This window comes from Marmota flaviventris, chromosome 4 (genome assembly GCF_047511675.1).
Source record: "Marmota flaviventris isolate mMarFla1 chromosome 4, mMarFla1.hap1, whole genome shotgun sequence".
NCBI lineage: Eukaryota > Metazoa > Chordata > Mammalia > Rodentia > Sciuridae > Marmota > Marmota flaviventris.
Window position 1 is genome coordinate 74,852,298 of NC_092501.1, and position 18,413 is coordinate 74,870,710.

Sequence of the window (18,413 nt, forward strand, 5' to 3'; positions counted from 1 at the left end):
GGTGTACCCTATAGCATTATTTTTTTATGTTACGGTGTCGGCCAGGACTGTGAGCTACTGTACTTCATTCGTGCTGTTACTTTTGTGTCTTCCAGTGATTTCCCTCAAAGCTTCTGAAGATTCATCTTTTGAGAAAAAGAAAGAAACCTGGGCATTTTTTGAAGGTAAATCTGACATATTTATTAAGTTGCAGCCTCATTTTTAGAAAAGAATAAGAACGGATTCTAGTTTCTTAGTTTTGTCATATGGTCACATTGTTTTCTTGGCCTAAACTTACTCAAGAGTGAGAGGAGAAGCCTTGATCGTCCCAGTCTATAGGTTTGGAAAAAGTGGAAGATAAAGCACCACCTGCTTAATTTTTGTTTGATTGTTTTGCTTCTAGGTGATTTGAAGGAGGCATCTTCAAGTGATCTAAAAATGAAAAGTAAATTTTATCTCAGGTTGTTAAAGAACTGAGTTTCTAGAAAGAGTTTGAAAACCTAAGTGAGTGGTTTTCCACCCATGTTAGAATCACCAGGGGTTTTTTAAAACACTAATGCCTGGACCACATCAAGATTCTGACTTAGGTAGAACCTGTTAAAAGCTACCCAGATGATCCCAGTTGGGCCTTAGAAGTGGTTTCCAAAACACAGCAGTAGCATCACTTGGAATCTTGTTATAGATGTACATCATCAGGCCATACTCTAGCTTATAGTCAAAACTCTGAGGTGGTACCCAGCATTTGGGTTTTAATAAGCCTTCTGGATGATTTGGACGCATACTCAGGTTTGAGCTTTGGAGCAAGAGTTCTCAACAGGTGGTAATTTTGTCCCTCTGGGGGACATTTCTCAAAATCTAGAGACATTCTGGGTTGTCACAACTGTGGGGGTGCTACTGACACTGAATGAATAGAGGCCAGAGAAGATATTAAGTAAATATAAGACAGTCCTAGCATCAAAGAATTGGCCCCAAATGTCAAGAGTACTGAGACTGCAGAACCCTCCTTTCAAGAAAGAAAAGTATAGAGAAATTATTATCACAAAGTGACTGAGGATTATAACCATGAGCAACGAAAGTACGTACTTTGTAAGTTCTCAGGCAGAGCCTTTGATCATGGAGGGATTGGCTGATGTTAAAAGAGGTTCAGACTTGGGGAGGATTATGTCTTGCAAAGGCATGGGATTTATTGATGAGGATAACCTAGCCAGAAGATCTAAGAAGAGGCATAAACCCAACTAGTGGGCGGCAGAAGGAGGGTGACCTTATGGTGAGAGCACTTGGATTTGAACCCACTCTTCCAGTAACTAGTGATAAAACAGTGCATGGAGGCAACTTCTGGTCTAGAAAAATAGAAATTTAATTATGAACATCATTTTCAAACCATGAATTTGCAAACTCCTTATCCTAATGGTTTTCTAGAATTTTTTGTTTAGTTTTATAGGCATGCGTATTTCATTGCTTAGATTGAGCTTTACTCCAACAATGATTCTTTGTATCCCCTGAATTTTCTTCTGCACCTTTCAGAAGCTCCTTTTTCTTTATCTGATGACTTTTTTTTTCTAGTATATTATCCTGTTTCTTCCCTCAGTCTCTCATTCAGGGACTGCTTACTTATGGGCAGAGATGAAAGTGACCTTATTCCCCATAGAGTGAAACAGTAAAAAAAAATTAAACTTTATCCTTTTTGTTGCAATTTAGTAAAATAGAAGCAGCCTAAATAATTTTTACCCCAAGTGTCTGGAGCTGCCTTGTGACCTGTGATGCATTTTGGTTTTGGAGATGAGGAATGTGACAGGGAAAACCCTGTGTATCATGAGATGCTAAGAATCTTCTGGTGAGGCTCAGGGCTCCACCCCTAAGATTCTGATTATTACATTAGGAATGGATGAAAGAATTTGCACTTTCTCAGGATCTGAGGTGGTTTTGATGCGAGTGGTTTGGAAGACCATGTTTTAAAAATAAGATGGTACCAGGACCAAGACCTCATGCATTTGGAAGGACTGCTGCAGTGTTTAACCTTGCCACACCTTGCAACATAATCAGAATCTCTAAACACTTAGCATAATTAGCAATCATTTGTAATTCATGTATAGCTATAGAATATTAGATTTTCTTCCAACCTAACCCTCTGCATGAAATCTGTAACGCAGTTCGTACTTTCTTCTCAGGAGAGAAAATCAAGTCCCTTTAGAAAGTTAGCACTGATGTCCTATGCATCATGCATGCCTCAGGGCGGCTCTTTACAAGCCTTCATTTCCTATGATTTCAGCAGCAGTAGTAGCAGTAGTAGCAGCAGCAGCAGCAGCAAAGTCCATGTGTTTTGCTTTTTTAACCTGCCACAGTTTGGGAGAGAGGTCAGGGGTGCAGTTGAAACTCCCTGGCTCAGGATCCCAGGCCTTTTGCCCTTTTGTTCCTGGATGGGAGAGCTTCAGTGTGGGTTGTGGACGGATATCCATCCTCTTGGGGCCTAACTTGGCCTGGCTGTGTGCCTGCTGAACAAAACAAGCATTGATTGTCAGACCACTTGATGAGATGCTGGAGTGAGTTAAAATCCCTCTGGGCTATCGCTCAGGTCTTTTGCCCTGAGCAAGATGGTATTACAGTATGCATTAAAGGAAAAAAAAAAAAAAAAGATGAAGGAGAAGAAGAAGAAGAAATACACAGAGTTTTATTTCCAGAACTGCAATCTCATAGAGTCTTGCATTTGCCCTGAAAATGTAAGCTACTGAATCTGATTTTCTTGATTTAGTGTTAGGGGGAGAGTGGGTTTCTTTGTGCTGAGGAATTCTGGGGCAGTGTGTTTCAAAGTTGTACTGAATATCTCTCCTGGCTTCCCAGGTAATAGGTACCATCCACCTTGCCCACCTTAGTTGGGTGCTGGCACACTGACATTGTTACCCCTGTCTCACCCTCCCTGTGGCACATGCAACCACTGTAGCCTACTGGCTGCACCATCTGTTTAGGAGAGGCCTGGGCATTTTCTTAAAATGGCAGTAGTGTCTTAGGAAGTCCAATGGCAAAAGATAAAACTGGAAATGAATTCAGGACTATGACCCAAGTTTTGGAATTACTGTGAATTCAGGACTATGACCCAAGTTTTGGAATTACTTGTTATGTTGGAAATTGAATCCAGGGTCTCATGAATGCTGGGCAAGCACTCTACCATTGAACCACACCCCCAGACCTATGTGGCATTTTAAAAGCTGATTACAGAGTTGGTTAAATGCAGATGTTTTGTTAAATTTGAATCTGAAGGTTTAGCTTCAGCTGATGGATAAGTGTTGTTTGGCCAAATCTGAGGTTTGAAACTTTTGAGAGAACATTTATAATTAGAGAGCTTTTTATTTCATAAATAGTTAAAGGACAAGTTGGAAGACAGGGCAACATCAGGCCGACAATCCTGCCTGAGAACTGAGGCACGGCGCTGCTTTGCCCCAGCTGTCCCTGGGAAATGTGGCCTTGGAATCTTATAACTTTGTGACCCTGGCTTCAATGGCTGGTGGGGGGTGGGGGGAGGTTAGCCTTTGTAGTGAACACCAGGGGGGAGGGCAGTGGTGTCAGTATTTTGAGTAGAATCAGCAAGGCAGTTTGTCTTTATGCAGCAAAAGGAATGATTGGAACAGAAGAAAAAAAAAATTAGAACTTCAGGAGAACCAGTTGCTTCCCAAGCCAGGACACCCCAGGTATTCTGAATTTTTCTCCTCCTGGACAAGTGACAATTTTTAAAGTTCCTATAGCTTCAAAAGCAGAACGAAAAGCAGCTATGACCACCCCAGTGAGTATAGACACCCACATATGGGTGGATGGTGCCTGCTGGCCACCGTCCACAGCCCCTGGGGCCTGTGTGCTTGGCGGAGGAGCTGAGGCTTCCGGACTGGCCGGATGTTTTATGATTCTGTAGCCATGGCTGCCTGTGGAGAGCTAGTGCCTTTGTGGCACATTGAGGTGGCTGCAAGCAATCTGAAACTGTAACTCGGGCCTGGAACCCTTTGCCTCCTGCCTGGGTTGAGTGAGCCCCAGATGTGCACCGTATGCTGCTGTGTGAGGATCGCCAGTGTGATTCTCACCTGCAACCTGCTTCCACCTTATTTCCTACAGTCCCAAATCTAAGGAGAAAGGTCAGACAAATAAGCAAGCTCCTGGTCAGGCTGCTCCGCTCCAGTGTCTCAGAAAGGAAGCGTTAGGAAGACAGTTTGTCTCACTGAAAGAAGAAACCTGAAGCCAGTTTGCCCTACCTTTTTGGTCCAGGGGGCTCACATCTCTGGAATTCCTTTGAGGTGGGTGTTGCAACCTCCTGCCTCAGTTCCATCTGGCTCGGCAACGTGACCATGCTATTTACCATACATGGCTCTGCGTTTCTCTTCCTGAAACAGTTTGCTCAATGGTGTATGAATCATGGACTGGCCTTGGGGTCACTGTGCTCTGGCCTGTCCTGAGTCCTAATATCCTGTTGTGAATCCTGGTCTGTGAACTCTGTCCTTCAGTTTGTCATCGAGTGTTTTGTCCATAGTCCAAGTGTCCCATTGCTGAGTTTTGAGTTGTTAAAATGGAGGCCTGAGTCTGTGTCCTGAATGACCACTCCACAGTTCTCCACCCTATTATCTATCAACCTCTCTATGGGAGACACAGGTGCCTCCATAAAAGCGCAGTTTTGATTTTAGTAATAGAAAAGAGCTTTCTTTATATCTGTGTTGAGCACCTCACATCCTAGTAATGCCATAACTTCTAATCTGGCTTCTGTCCCCTATCCCACTGATGTGGCTTTATTCCAGGACTTTCCCAGTAGCCTCTGGGTGGGAAAACCCAGAGGGTGTTTTCCAGTAGCACTTGATGCTATTATGGAGAAATTTCTTATAATGCTTTATAATGCTTCTAGAACTTTCCCTCCAGTTCTCTGTTTCCATAACTGACTCTGGGTTCATTTGTTGGAGACTTTTCCTTTAGTCACCCACCTGTCCAACTCCCTTAATATTAGTGTAGTTTCACCCTTCTCCTGAACTTGTCCTGTGCTGTTTCTACTTAACAGTTGTTCCTCGTCATCAGTGAAGAGTTGGTTCTGAGACTTCCCATCCCTCCCCTCTATTCCAAGGACACCAAAATCCATGGATTCCCAAGTCCCTTATATAAAATGTCATCATATTTCAATATAACCTACATACATCCTACTGTATACTTTAAATCTTTTCTAGATAACTTATAAAACTTAATATACTAGACAAATAGTTGTTGTGCTACAATGTCTAGAAGTATTGACAAGAAAAAAAAGTCTGAACATGTTCAGTATAGTTGCAATTCTGTTTCTAAAATATTTTTGATACCATCTTAATTGAATCCATGGATATGGAAGCCACAGATATAGGGGGCAGACTGTATTTTATTTTTAGTCCAGACTTTTACATTGCCAGGGAAAAAACCTACTTAAACTAGCTTAAGTAAAAATGCTGACCAGGAGTGGCAAGATGGCATCCCTGGATCGGGTGAAGGTACTGGTGTTGGGAGACTTAGGTGAGTGTCTAAACCCATCTCTGGGGCTCCCAACACTTTTCAGTTATCCATTACTCCTTACCCTTCACTGCTGTCCGCCAACTTCCTGGCTTTTCCTTCAGTAGCTGCGTTCCCTTTTGAAGCCTAAAGACTACACTTCGAAGAGGACTTTGCTCCATTCCACGAAGCCTCCTTGTCACTTGGGTGTGGGCTGAGGAGCTCAGGCCCTTCTCTGTGGTTGTGGTTTTCCATGTCTGGCTCCCGAGTGATCCCTGCTTAAGACAATTGCTTTATTTAAAATAGTAATAATAATAACAACAACAACAACTTTTTGTCAATTGCTTTATTGAAAAAAGTGCTGTTGCTAGTATTTTATTGGGAGCCATGTAAGGGTTCAGAAGTTAGGACAGTGCCTTCAAGATATTTTTTAAGTCAGATTTGCACCAAGAATGATACTGGCAAGCACTTTGGTATGTTAACTCATTTAATTCCTATATTAGTCCTTTGACCCCATTTTAGAGGAGGGAAAAGGGAGTCCCAGAGTTGTATTTGCAACTGGTTTGAACCTATGCGCTTAAACACATATAGGCAATGAAATAGTGAGTGGTAGATCTATTTCACTCTTAATCCAAAACTGGATTTTCATATTCTCATTGAATCTTAATTGAAAAACCTATTAAGTTCTAAATGGTAGGAAATAGAGAAATGAAGACAAAGGCCACACTCAGATGTGGCTGGGACTTGACTGCTGAGCCCAACTTAATCCTAGTATTAAAATACTTCTTTTGACACCCTGGACATTTAAAAACTACTGTTGAAATCTGCACCATTTGCCACAACCCAACCCTGCAGCCTTACTATCTTTCCTACCATAATCTACAACTCTCCTTAAAAACTTGAATAAATGCTAATTGTGTTTAAAAAATGCTGACCAGCACTAAGAAAATATGAGGATCTCATAGACTCCAAGGTAGAGGCTGCACTGGGCCTCCATGGGCCCTGGGCTGGGAAGGAGAGAGTTAAAACAGCCTGAATGTCTAATTCTACCTCCCTCACCCTTCCCTTTCACTGACCATCATCCTGACCTGCATCTCCAGGCTCCCCTGGGAAGCCAACCACCTGCCACCTCTTCTACCTGCCACCCCCAGCACATTGGCCTTTACAATTTAAGCACTTAACTATCAGCATCTCCATATCCCAAGGGCTTTGCAAAAGTGCGCTCCTGTTGACTTGGCAATTCCACTTCTGGGAACTTAAGCTTACGAGCATAATGTGAGAAATGCATTAAGGCTTAAGAATCATTTGTTATGGGGACAACAGGCAGAAACACTGAGTGGCCAACAGCAAATGATTTGGACATTTTCATTTTCCAAAGTTTTCCAAAGTGGTTGTACCATTTTATATTACCATTGCCCGTGAACCAGTTTATCTGCACCCTTGCCAGTATTTTGTGTTATCTCTATTTTTTCTTCGAACCATTGTGAACAGTGTATGGGATATCTCAATGTGGTTTCATTTTACATTTATTTAATGACCCAGGAAATTGAACATGTTCTCATGTGTTTATTTGCCAGTGTACTTCTCCTTGATGAAATGTCTTTGCATGTTTTATCCATTTTCCTTAAGAGGATTGTCATTCATATTTTACTGTTGAGCTTTAAGAGTCTTTTATATTGTAGATTCTAATCCTCTGTTGGATATGCAGATTGCAACTATTTTCTCCCAGTCTGTAACTTTACTTTTGCTTCTGTATATATGGTTGTTTACAGAACAAGATTTTTCAGTGTTGATGAGTCAGGTTTTCTTTTCTTTTCTTTTTCTTTCTTTCCTTTTTCTTTTTGCAGTGCTGAGGATTGAACTCAGGGCCTCTCGTGCATGCTAGGCATCAGCTTTACCACTGAATTCTACCGTCTACCTTCAACTTTTAGTTATGTGGAGAGTACTTTAGGTGTCAAGTCTAAGAACTCTTTGCCTAGTCTTAGATCCCAAGGATTTTTCTCCTATGTTTTTTCTATAAGTTTTTTAGTTTGCATTTTAATTTTAGGCTTGTGGTTGACTTTGAGTTAATTTTTATATAGCATGAGAGGTTAATTATAATTTTATTTTTTGCTAATTGCTCCAATGCCATTTATTGAAAGCTATCCTTCCCCCATTGAATTGTTTTTGCAGTTGTCCAAAATCAATTGAGTATACTTGTGTGGATCTCTTTCTGGGCTCTCTGCTCTGTTTCTTTGGTGTGTGTCCAGGCCTCTACCAATACCACACTTTACCTTGATTACTTTACTGTGGGACTTTTAGAATTCCATTTTTTTTAAAACTGATTTTGTGTGTTTTCCCCTGATGACTACCCTGGATGTGTCCTTGCATTTCAGATCTCTACATGTATGCCGTCCTTGTGTGCTGTGTGGGGATCCTCAGCGTTCTGCTCTTCACTCTGGTCATTGTCTGGCAGTCTGTGTTTCACAAGAGGAAATCCAGAGGTAAGAAACAGATAAGATCATGTCTGGAACAGGCGGATACTCTGCCCACAAATAGGCACAAGATGCTGGGCAAAGTATCACCTTGGTAGAAAAATCATCCCGAGTCAGGATTATTTACCTATGACTGGTAAGCAAAGTAAGTGAGATGTGTTTCCCTTAGACACTGCTAAAATAAACTGTGGTCACTGCTGATGTGATTTAAATTCCCCTTTTCCTCAAATCCCTCCTCCTCCATTTCTGAGATCCCTAACTGCTCTCATATCATTCTCCTGGAAGAGGCTGTGTCATGGATGAGCCTGGGGTTGCATTAGGACTCTGCCTCTCAAGACTGAGTTTTTGGACACATTCCTAGATTATTTCTGAACTTGAGTTTCCTCGTTCATGACAGTGACTTGACAAGCCCTTTCTTGGATAGATAGTTCTTATGAGGGTTCACCTGGCAGACAGGTAGGACTTGCCTAGTCTCCCCATCTTTCCTTTCCTGTCCAACCTGAGTGTCCTTTCCTGTTAGCTTTCTTGTTCAACCCGTGACTGTTCTCTGAGTGTTCCCCACTCCTACCTCTTTCTCCCCCGAGAATTTCTAAAACAGCCAGGGAATGCTCACTCTCAGAATGAGCCATGGTAAAAGCTGGGCTCTCAGATTCCAGTTCCAAACACATTTCTTTACTTAGTATCCGAGAACGTTCCCTGTCTTCCTCATCTGAGACATGGGAGTTTACCGGGTCTCATGGGCTTGTTCTAAGTCACAAAAGAAAAAGAGAAGAGAAGAAAGAGAGATGCTTGACATTTGTTTATAATTATACATAATTATCACTATTCATCCAGGTCATGGCTCTAGAAAGAGCCATGTTGTTAGGGCGTGTGGAGGAGACCCTCACACAGAAAAACTTATAGAGGGAACACTCCCCCAGAGGTGTAGGCAAAGCTGAGGAGACACACCCAGGGACCAGCATCCAAAGGAAGCTATTTCTACCCTAGACCTCAAGAGGAAAGGGAAGGAGTTGTTCCAGGATTGTGTGAAAGCTACTGCTGTCGGGATGTGTCATCCACAGGGGCCTTAGGAAGGGGACTCAACCACAAGCCAGCAGTAGGAGAAGGCCAGGGTGGTGCATTTCTTAGCCTTTCTTCTCCCCTGTTGGACTCTCTGGCTGCTGTGTCCCCATGGTGTGGCCAAGCAGAAGGACAAGGGAGGGATCTCCAATGAGAAGGTCAGCCCCAGAGGCTGAGCAAGGATGGGTGGGGATTGCGGAGACAGCAGAGAACACCCATACAGTCTGCTCCCAATCATGGCATGAGGGCTGCAGCCCTGATCTCTCTCCTCTGGTGTTGGTACCCTTGACACCAGTTTTGTATGTGGCTATGTGTTGTCCTCCAAAGCCACCCTCCTTCATGGTGTCTGCCACCATATGAGTGGCACCTGAGCATTTCTCTTGTTTTTAACCCTTGACTGCTCCCCTGAGCTCATGACACATGTGGTGCATGGGCGTTGGCATTTACATCTCTTCCAGAGGACACAGTTAAGGCAGGGGCCATGCACATGACCCATTCTCCTTGGAATTTGGCCCATGACAGATGCACAACAAATGATGGACAAATGGGTTTGTTTCCCAGATGCTCTGCTCTCAACTGTTGGAATTTGGAAGCCACATAAGTTCTCAAGCCAGCTGTGTTCTAAGGGAGCTCTGCTAGGGCTTGGATATAATAAAGCCTGACTTGTCCTAAGTTCCAGGCCCTGTGGGGCCTGAAGCAGGGCCAGGGAAATAAAGCAAGACATTCAGGATTCTCATGCAGAGAATTGGGATCCCAGCTGCCGTGACCTCTAGCCCCAGGGTGGGCTCCACACAGCCTTGTTTGCACCTGTGCAGAACATCTAAAAGCCCTACTCAGCTGTTTGGAGTGTTATCTGACCACCTGCCATGGTCTGGGCACCCGACTTGACTCCTCCATGCCCTGTGTGACAGCCTGCATGGCTCCCATGTGACAGAGAGGACAGCCACGGAGGTTGATAAAGTCCTGACACAGGAATGGTGGCCCGTTCCTGTGATGAGGCCCAGACCCATCCTCAACCCAAGCCTTCCACATTTTTATTCAAGAAAACCTCAGCTCTCTGGAGGCTGACCATTGCTAAGGAATTTTCCTTTGGCCTTCCATTGCAATTGTTGCTGAAGTTCTTTTCAAACAGCTCCACTTGGCTCCTGCAGCTCCTGGCAGCTTGACTTCGGCCTGATATGAACCCTTGTCAGCGGCCTCAGGCTGGTACTCTGTAGCCCAGGCAGGGCAGGTTCTGCTGGCCAAGGGCCTCTGAGCCTCGCACACCCAACTGCATTGTGGACCAAAGGCAGAGAGCTATGCATTGTAGGCCTGGGTATGCCCTTTAACTGGACCCAGGAACCTTAGAGCAGCAGTTAACCTTCCTGAGTAGACCAGGTACCTGCTCAAAGCCAGACTTTAATGTCTGGAGCAGGCCTGAGAACCTGAATTTCTTTTTAAAAGCATTTTGGTTGGCGCATTATAATTATCATGATAGTGGGATTCATTGTGACGTATTTGTATGTGCTCCTTTTCTAACCAGCATTGCTTACAGCCTTACAGCCAGGTCTTCTTAACTCAAGCTCACTCAGCACCCTTTTACAACAAATATTTTTTCATGGTCCCGCTACTATTTTTAAATGAACTTTGGTCCACAATGCAGTTGGGTGTGCGAGACATAGAGGCCCTCCATGAAATCTGGGCTGGGCTCTATTAGGCTGTTCTATTGGAGCTGGGATCCTTAATATAATTTAATGCTCTACAATCAAAGGAGAATTCAGAGGAAAGTAATTTATAATACAGCAAAACGAATTTTAGTATTGTACCCATTCTTTTGATAAGTTTGAATTTCAGAGAAGATAGTAAACCTTTATATTTGACCCTTGAAATAAAGTTTACATAAACTATGTGAGTATGTATGAAGACTCCTTATGCATGTGACAGGGACAAGTATGGACAGACACAGATATGCCTTCAAATCTAGGAGTGGTACTGCTCGTAAAACTCCAAGTGTTAGTAAGTTTTCAAATAAAAAATGTACTCTTAACTTGGTTCTCACACCCTTGAAATAATCATCATATATTAAAATGAAGCAGAAAAATATAGACCTTATGTTTTCATGTAAAACAGCCTTAGATCCCAGGCTCTCATGAAGAGTTTTGTTTTTTCTTTTTGTGAATGTCAGGAAGGTTATTTGCAGTCAAGCAGGACAAATATTCATTTGTAAACTGTCCTGTATATTGCCGGATATCCTGAATCCCTGCCTTCTACCTACCAATTTTCAAGTGTTATCTCCCATGAATGAAATAATCAGAAATTTCAGATTACCTCTGGGGATGGACTATTCTCCCCAAAATCATGTCCACTGAGCAGATTCCTCATAGGTCTGATGCTCTGTCCACTGAGCTGGAAGAAGCAAGGCCTCTAGGAATCCGGGGACAGGTCCTGCCAAGGGACTCATAGTGCCAGAAGGACACTGTCTTTAGTGGGTCTGCTTCTGTTCTATTGCTGTTTCTGGGGGGTAAGTATTTTATCAAATCCCCATTTCCATGCAGAGCAATGGTGAATTTACCCAGTATAGTTCAGAATCCCAAACCCATCCTACTTGGATACAAACCCTGACCTTTCCCCCACAGGAGCTCAGCAGACACTACTCTCCCAGAGCCCTGTTATGCTGCAGGTGGGTTGGAGAGCATTCATTTGCCTATAAGGTACTCAGGAGAGCAGAACCAGGCTCAGAGTCAGTGGTACTCCAAAGGCAGGTGGGCAGTGAGGACCACTACCATTGGAAGCTCCCCAGTGTCCAATGAGACCTGGGTTGTAGGACTCTAGGAAGAGTTCTTGATATTTAATAACAGAAATGATGTGATGGGACACAGAGAATCTGATGAACATGGTCTTGTTTTAAGTTGGTCACAGACATCTCTTCTGAATCTGGAGATGTGACTAAGAGCAGTTGCATTTCCTGTCATTAAGTGGACTCTCACCCAGAGATCACACACAGGGAATCCTAAAATGTTTGAGGTACCTACTGCTTGTAGAAAAAAATCACCCCAAAAGCAGTGGTCCAAAGCAAAGTTTATTTCTGAAATCTGGGCTGGGCTCTATTAGGCTGTTCCATTGGAGCTGGGATCCTTAATATCTGGAATTTGCCCCAGATTGAGATCCAGGATGGAGCCTCAGCCCTGGGGATCCATCTAAGAGAGAAGGGCTAGAGGGGACAAAGGACTTTGTGACATCTCTCTCTTCCTGTGGTCTCACCAGCACAGTATCCAAAGCCCCCTGCTTGATAACTCTAGTCTCCAAGAATGTGCCTCAACTGTCACTCTCACATTCTAATGGTTAAAGCAAGTCCCCAGGGTAGCCTTGTCTCAGGGCCAGAGAAGAGTGGCAAGGAATTTGTGATCATTTCTAAACAACTGTTCAAAGAAAATTGCATTGCTCTCTTTCCCCACTACCCAACTAGAACAAGGGAAGGCTTTCACCCCTGCCTTGGGGCAGAGGAAGGGTGCAGCCCAATCACTAGAGGTGGCTGGGACATAATCATGACCTCAATGAGACCTGAGAACTGTGGTACCAGGCTATTTCCCTGGTAACCAGTTGGGTCCTGAGGAGCAGGGAAGGGTCAAGTGGGGGTGGGGAGGGATGTGAGTCAAACACTGCAGGTTCCAGCCAGTGTCAGAGTAAGAGCAGGGACAAGCACATCCAAGAGGTCAGCCCAGGAGGTTGCTTCTGTAGCGGGTCTCTCACTGGGGGCAGTCAAATATTTGAGGACCAGTCCATGCATGAACAAAGGATCCTCAGAAATGACATTACTAAAGAACAGTGTGACCCTTACAACTCAAATAGAGCCAATTCTCATACTTAACACACCACATTATAACAAACTTGCATCATTTTGATCCAAACTAGAAATACACTTTAAGGGCTGTTTTAAGGAGGGCTGAGTCTTGATGGCCTCTAGGTTTTTCGTGTGGAGGTGTGTTGGCTGAGCCTCCACATTTTGCCTGTAAGTAGGAAAGCCAGCCTCTCCTGCCTGATGAGGGCTGCAAAGCATCTAGTTTTCTAGGCTGCTCCCACCCTGAACAGAAGAGCTGAGGCCAGTACCTATTCTTTGGTTCCTGTAGCAATATCTGTGTAGACAGAAGACATTAGAGTAGCTGGCCCCATTCCTGATGTGAGCCCTCAAGGGACTCTGAGATAAATAAGCCCATCCCAAAAGCCAGGGGCCCACGGGACAGCCCTCTTGGTTCTCAGCCTTTCTGCTGCTCTGCCCTCACCCCGGCCTGTGCTGCTTCCTTTCCTAAGCTTCAGCCTTCCCGTTAGCTCATCTGGAGTTAATTGCACCCATGTGTTGCTGGACAAGCACAAACATGTTTTCCACTTCCTCTCCTAAGTAGTAAATCTCCATGCCTTCTTTTTGTTAATGCCAGCAGTGCCCAGAATCTCATCCCAGGGCTATTGAAGCAGAGTCACCCTGGAAAACACCAATCTTGGTGGCCCACAGCTGAGCCCCGAAATATTCCAGTGGTTCCTAACTTTCATGGCTCAAAATTCAATCTTGATTTGCTGCCTTGGGATGACCCCAACAATCCCTCAGCCTTCCATGTCTGAGTTTTTAGAAGTACAGTCTTTAAGGCACACAGGAACCAAGTGGAGAAGAGGGATAGCCCGCACTTTTTAATTGTACTCATCAGTGTGAGCTCTGGTTGTTTAGACTGGACTCCCCCAAGGCTTGTTAAATCCCCTTCCTCCCCTGCCTGTAAGCTGTAGCTTCTCTGGCTCCTGCTGTGGACAAGTTGAAGGCCTGTTGTCTTTTCTTCCAGAGATACAAGAAAGAGGGGGCTGGGGCCCATGTCCCACTGACAGCCAGACAGGGGGATGGGAGGGAGATGCAAAGGACAGAATTGGATGGCTGGGGATGGTAGGGAACTGGAGGATGACCCCAGGCCTAGAGGAAGCTGAAGGATCATCTGCCTAGAACCAGAGGTACCTATATAACCCTCTTTTCTTTCAATGTAAGGCAGAAGGCTTTTCTGGCTCTCTCATTTGGCCCACTGACTCCAACAAAAGAGAGGCCATCTTTCCTATGTGGGTCTCAAGAGCTTTCCCAGGAGTCCTGTAAAAAGAATCCTGGACTTAGAGCTTAGATCTGAGTTCCTTTATTTACAAAGCAGATATTGCAAAACCCCAAATAAATTATGTTCTGAGTCTTTAAGTCTCCTGACTAGGAGATTAGGGATGGACATTTTTTCTTGGGTCTATGGGAGGTGCCTTTCAACGTTCTGTGTGGCCTCCAGTCCTAGCTGTGGGCAGCACCAGGGATGCGTGGGCTCACCTTGCCTGGTCACATGCCTTCATTTGTCAGCCTGGCAGCTGTGTCAGCCATCCTGCTCCCATGTCAAGCAGGCCCTTTGCAGGCTCTTTCAGTAGACATACGCCTTGAGCCATAGATGTAATCGGACATTTCCATAGTAGTCACATTAAAAAGGTGAGAAGAAACAGGTGAACAGGTGAAATTAATTTAGTATTTCTTATTTAACCCACTATATCCAAAATATCATTTCAACAAGATTAATATATAAAGATTATGAATGAGACTGCCTTCCTTCCTTCCTTTCTAATTCTGAAGCATCAGAATACAGTGTGATTACACACTTTTGGCACATCTCATTTTGGTCTTTTCACATTTTGAGCCCCCTAAGGCTGCTGACCACTTAGAGACCACCTGACTCTCATAGGCAACTTTGTATACAGAGCTTTTCTTTTTATGAGTGTGGCCATTAAATGGCTCTTAGTACCAAACAAACAGGAGGTGGAGAGCTTGGTTCTTCTCAGCTTCCCACTTGTGACCAAGAGAGGTGGCCCTTTCCTTGTAATGGTGCTGGCCTGGCAGGGCTGGCAGGGCAGGGCTGCTTCCTATAGGGCATGGGGTTTTGGACTGGCATGGGGAGGGCTCAGGGCTGTGTGTGGGAAGGGGTGTCCCTGTCCTGTGTGTCTCCCCAAGAAAACACAGACAGGGGCCATAGGCTGGCCTCAAATACTGGTGGTGCTTTCCGAGGCTGCAGGGCTCCCTGCTTATTCTGGGGCCGCAGATGAGGGAAGAGATCTCTGCAAAAGCTCCTCGGCACTTACTGTCTGGGAAGAACTGAAACTCCATGGTGGAGCTGTCATGGTCCTTTCTATGAGTGGAGAACCTTCCGAGAATAGAACAGAAGCTGCCATGGGTCCTATCACAGGGTCTTTGCAAGGCCTGGGAGTCTGAGGCAGTGCAAGGGAATTGGAAGGAATGAGAAGAGGTCAGCCACACTGTGGAGGTCCAAACACTGCCACAGGGGTTGGCAAAATAGGGTGCATGGCTCCCTCAACCCTAAGTTATCCAACTCAGATTGGCAGTGGTGATAGGGACAGGCCTAGATGGAAGAGCCACAGCCTTCAGGTTGGACAGGCCCTCTGGGAAGCTTGGGGTGGGAGGTATGAGTGGTGTGGTCTCAGTTGAGAGGGAGGAGTTAGGGCAGGGGTTGGCAGGAGGGGCCAGAGCTTGGTGTTTCTTATTAGAAGACATAAGAAAATACAGCCTTTCTTTTAGAATCTTCAAAGTCTCCAAATTCATAAGTTCACTATTGCAAAGGAACCAGGTCCTGAGTTTGAGTCTTTGTGCAGGGTGGTTGCCTGGCATGGTGCTGAAGCCTCCAGGTGAAGAGTGCTGGTGGCCAGCTGTGGCCTGTGGGAGGGGCTGGCTCCATCATCCCTGTACTGCCTTCCTTCTCTTCCAGGTCTCACTCCTTCACTCCCAAGTGCAACTCCCAGGATCTTCTGCCATAAACTCCTGGCATTTGAATCATTGCTTTGGTCTCTGCTTCCAAAGGGTCCAAGCCAAGCTAGGGTCACACCATCCTATAATGAGCACTGAAGACACTATGCACGTTCAAGGGCAAGTCTGTGTGCATCTACTTTTTCAGGAGCCTGTAAGTCTCACCTCTGGTGTTCAGAATCAAAATTCTGGTCCTATGGTGGTCCCTCTTCACAATGGGAGCATTGACCCTGCACACACCAGGCTGAGACTTCACACCCATTGACTGGCAAATTGGCCAGGCATGCATTTTCTATATCCTGGCACTGCCTGCCCTCCTGGACTTGGGCCCCTGGACCTCCTTAGCCCACATACCCATTGGAGTCTCCCTAGCCACTCTCCTGCTCCTCCAATTCCTGGCCTTCATGTTGCTTACCTCCCTGCCATTGAACAGGTCAGCTCCTGGTATTCTTTTGGATGCCAGACCAGCCCTGTTCCACTTCAGTTGTGGACAATGGCCAGTCTCCTTCTGCAGGAACCTGAATGCTCACTACCCAATTTCTCTAAGAATGGTGCAGAGTAGTTACAAGATGGCTCCAAAGTCAGGCTGCTCAACTGTGCTGCTTCTCAGCTGCATCAGTGTGCTCAGGCTGCCATCATAAAGATCCCAGACTGGGGCTCACACAGCAGACACAAAATCATAGTCCTGGAGGCTGGAGGCTAGAGTTCAATATCAAGGTGTTGGCTGGCTTAGTTTCTCCTGAGATCTCTCTCCTTGGCTTGTAGATGGTATCTTCTTCCTGTCTTCACGTGGTTGTCCTCCTCAGTGTGTGTGTGTTCTGATCTCCTCTTATGAGGTCACCAGTCATGTTGTGCCACATCCTGCACCACCAAACTCACAGAACAGGCAAGGGGCGATGGGGGATTAGAAAAGAAAGACTCACACGTGCAGATTGTGAAGGAAAAGAACTGGGATCAGGTGGAGCACTACTCTCTGAGGGAGAAGCAGATCTAAAGAGTTATGCCAGCAAGCTTTATTTATATACATCTCATTATCAGGTTAAAGACTATGTGAGCATTATTCTTTATACTCTGGTAAATTACAGAACTAGAAACATCTATGTAGCTTTGCCACAGTTGCAATGTGCAATGTTAGGAGCTTTGTGTAGTGCTCAAGGAGCCCATTGTTTAAGGTTACTGTTAAGCAGACAGGCTCAGGTGCAGCAGAGATGGTGAAACATGGTGGTTGTCTAGCATGAGAATTCTTCTATCCCATATATGCCTGAGATCAAAATCGATGCTGATAAGACTTTTGCACAAAGTCTTTTCAGGTGGGGCATTACCATAGCAGCAAGGCATCCTGTACCCTTGCATAGAAACATTTCCAGGCAGCAGGTTTGCCACATCCATGGGGTCATCAATGTCCCCCAATCTCAGTCACTGCTCTCCCATTCTCTGTCACTGCTCTCAATGTTGGATTAGGGTACATCCTATTGGCCTCATTTTAACTGAATTTCCTCTTTAAAGGGAATTTAAACAAACATAGTCACAATCACATTCTGAAATACTAGGGGTTAGGACTTCAACATATGAATTTTGGAGGGAATAATTAGGTGTGTGACCTTGGTTGAGTTCATTAACCTTTCTGTGTCCTCCATTGTAACACAGCAGTGAAGATAAGTTTATTGTGAATATTAAATTAGAGTATGAAATTGTGGTCTTCAAATACTTTTGCCTGAATAGTTTCTAAAATAATTCACAAAACTAAGTAACTCTTGATCTTTTTTTGTTGATATCAAAACTTTTCATCACAAATGTGAATTATTGCAATGGATGCAATAATTCCAGAACACTGCAAATGCTAACATCTTAAAATTAAATGGTTACACCTGTTTTTTAGACTTAAATGTCTTGTTGTTAATTACCATGATCATTTATGACCATTTATTTAGAAACCATTTATTAGAAAAGAGAGAGAAGCCAAGTGTGGTGGTGCAATCCTGTAATCCCAGCGGCTCTGGAGGCTGAGACAGGAGTATTTTGAGTTCAAAGCCAGCCTCAGCAAAAGTGAGATACTAAGTAATTCAGTGAGACCCTGTCTCTAAATAAAATACAAAATAGTGCTGGGGATATGGCTCAGTGGTTGAGTGCCCTTGAGTTCAATTCCTGGTACCAATAAATAAATAAATGAGAGAGAGAGAGAGAGAGAGAGAGAGAGAGAGAGAGAGAGAGAGAGAGAGACCATAAACATGCTTTAACTGTTGGAAAGTTCATATTCTTCATATTGGGATATTGGGATCAGCTTATTTCATTTAGCATGATGGTCTCCAGATCATCCATTTACTGGTGAATGTCATAAAGTCATTCCTCTTTATGGCTGAGTAATATTCCATTGTGTATATATACCGCATTTACTTATCCATTCATCTGTTGAAGAGCACCTGTGTTGGCTCCATAGCACAGCCCTTGTGAATCATGCTGCTATGTGGAAGCTAAACCACACACACACACACACACACACACACACACACACACACACACAAAAGAGGTGCAGGGGGTGGGGAAGAAGAGAAGTTCAGTAGACTAGACAAAGGGAAATGAAGGGAAGAGAGGGGGAATAAGAATAGGAAAGACAGTGGAATGAATCT

The 18,413-nt window shown here is 44.5% G+C and overlaps 1 protein-coding gene across 1 annotated transcript in view; it reads left to right on the forward strand.

Annotated features, from left to right (window-relative positions):
- Window positions 1–18,413, forward strand: part of Vstm4 (V-set and transmembrane domain containing 4) — a 92,579-nt gene that overhangs the window by 31,548 nt on the left and 42,618 nt on the right. The window contains exons 3-4 of the mRNA XM_027947931.2: window positions 96–164; window positions 7,836–7,943. Coding sequence (XP_027803732.2) covers window positions 96–164; window positions 7,836–7,943 — 177 coding nt within the window. The remainder of the gene's footprint in view (window positions 1–95; window positions 165–7,835; window positions 7,944–18,413) is intronic.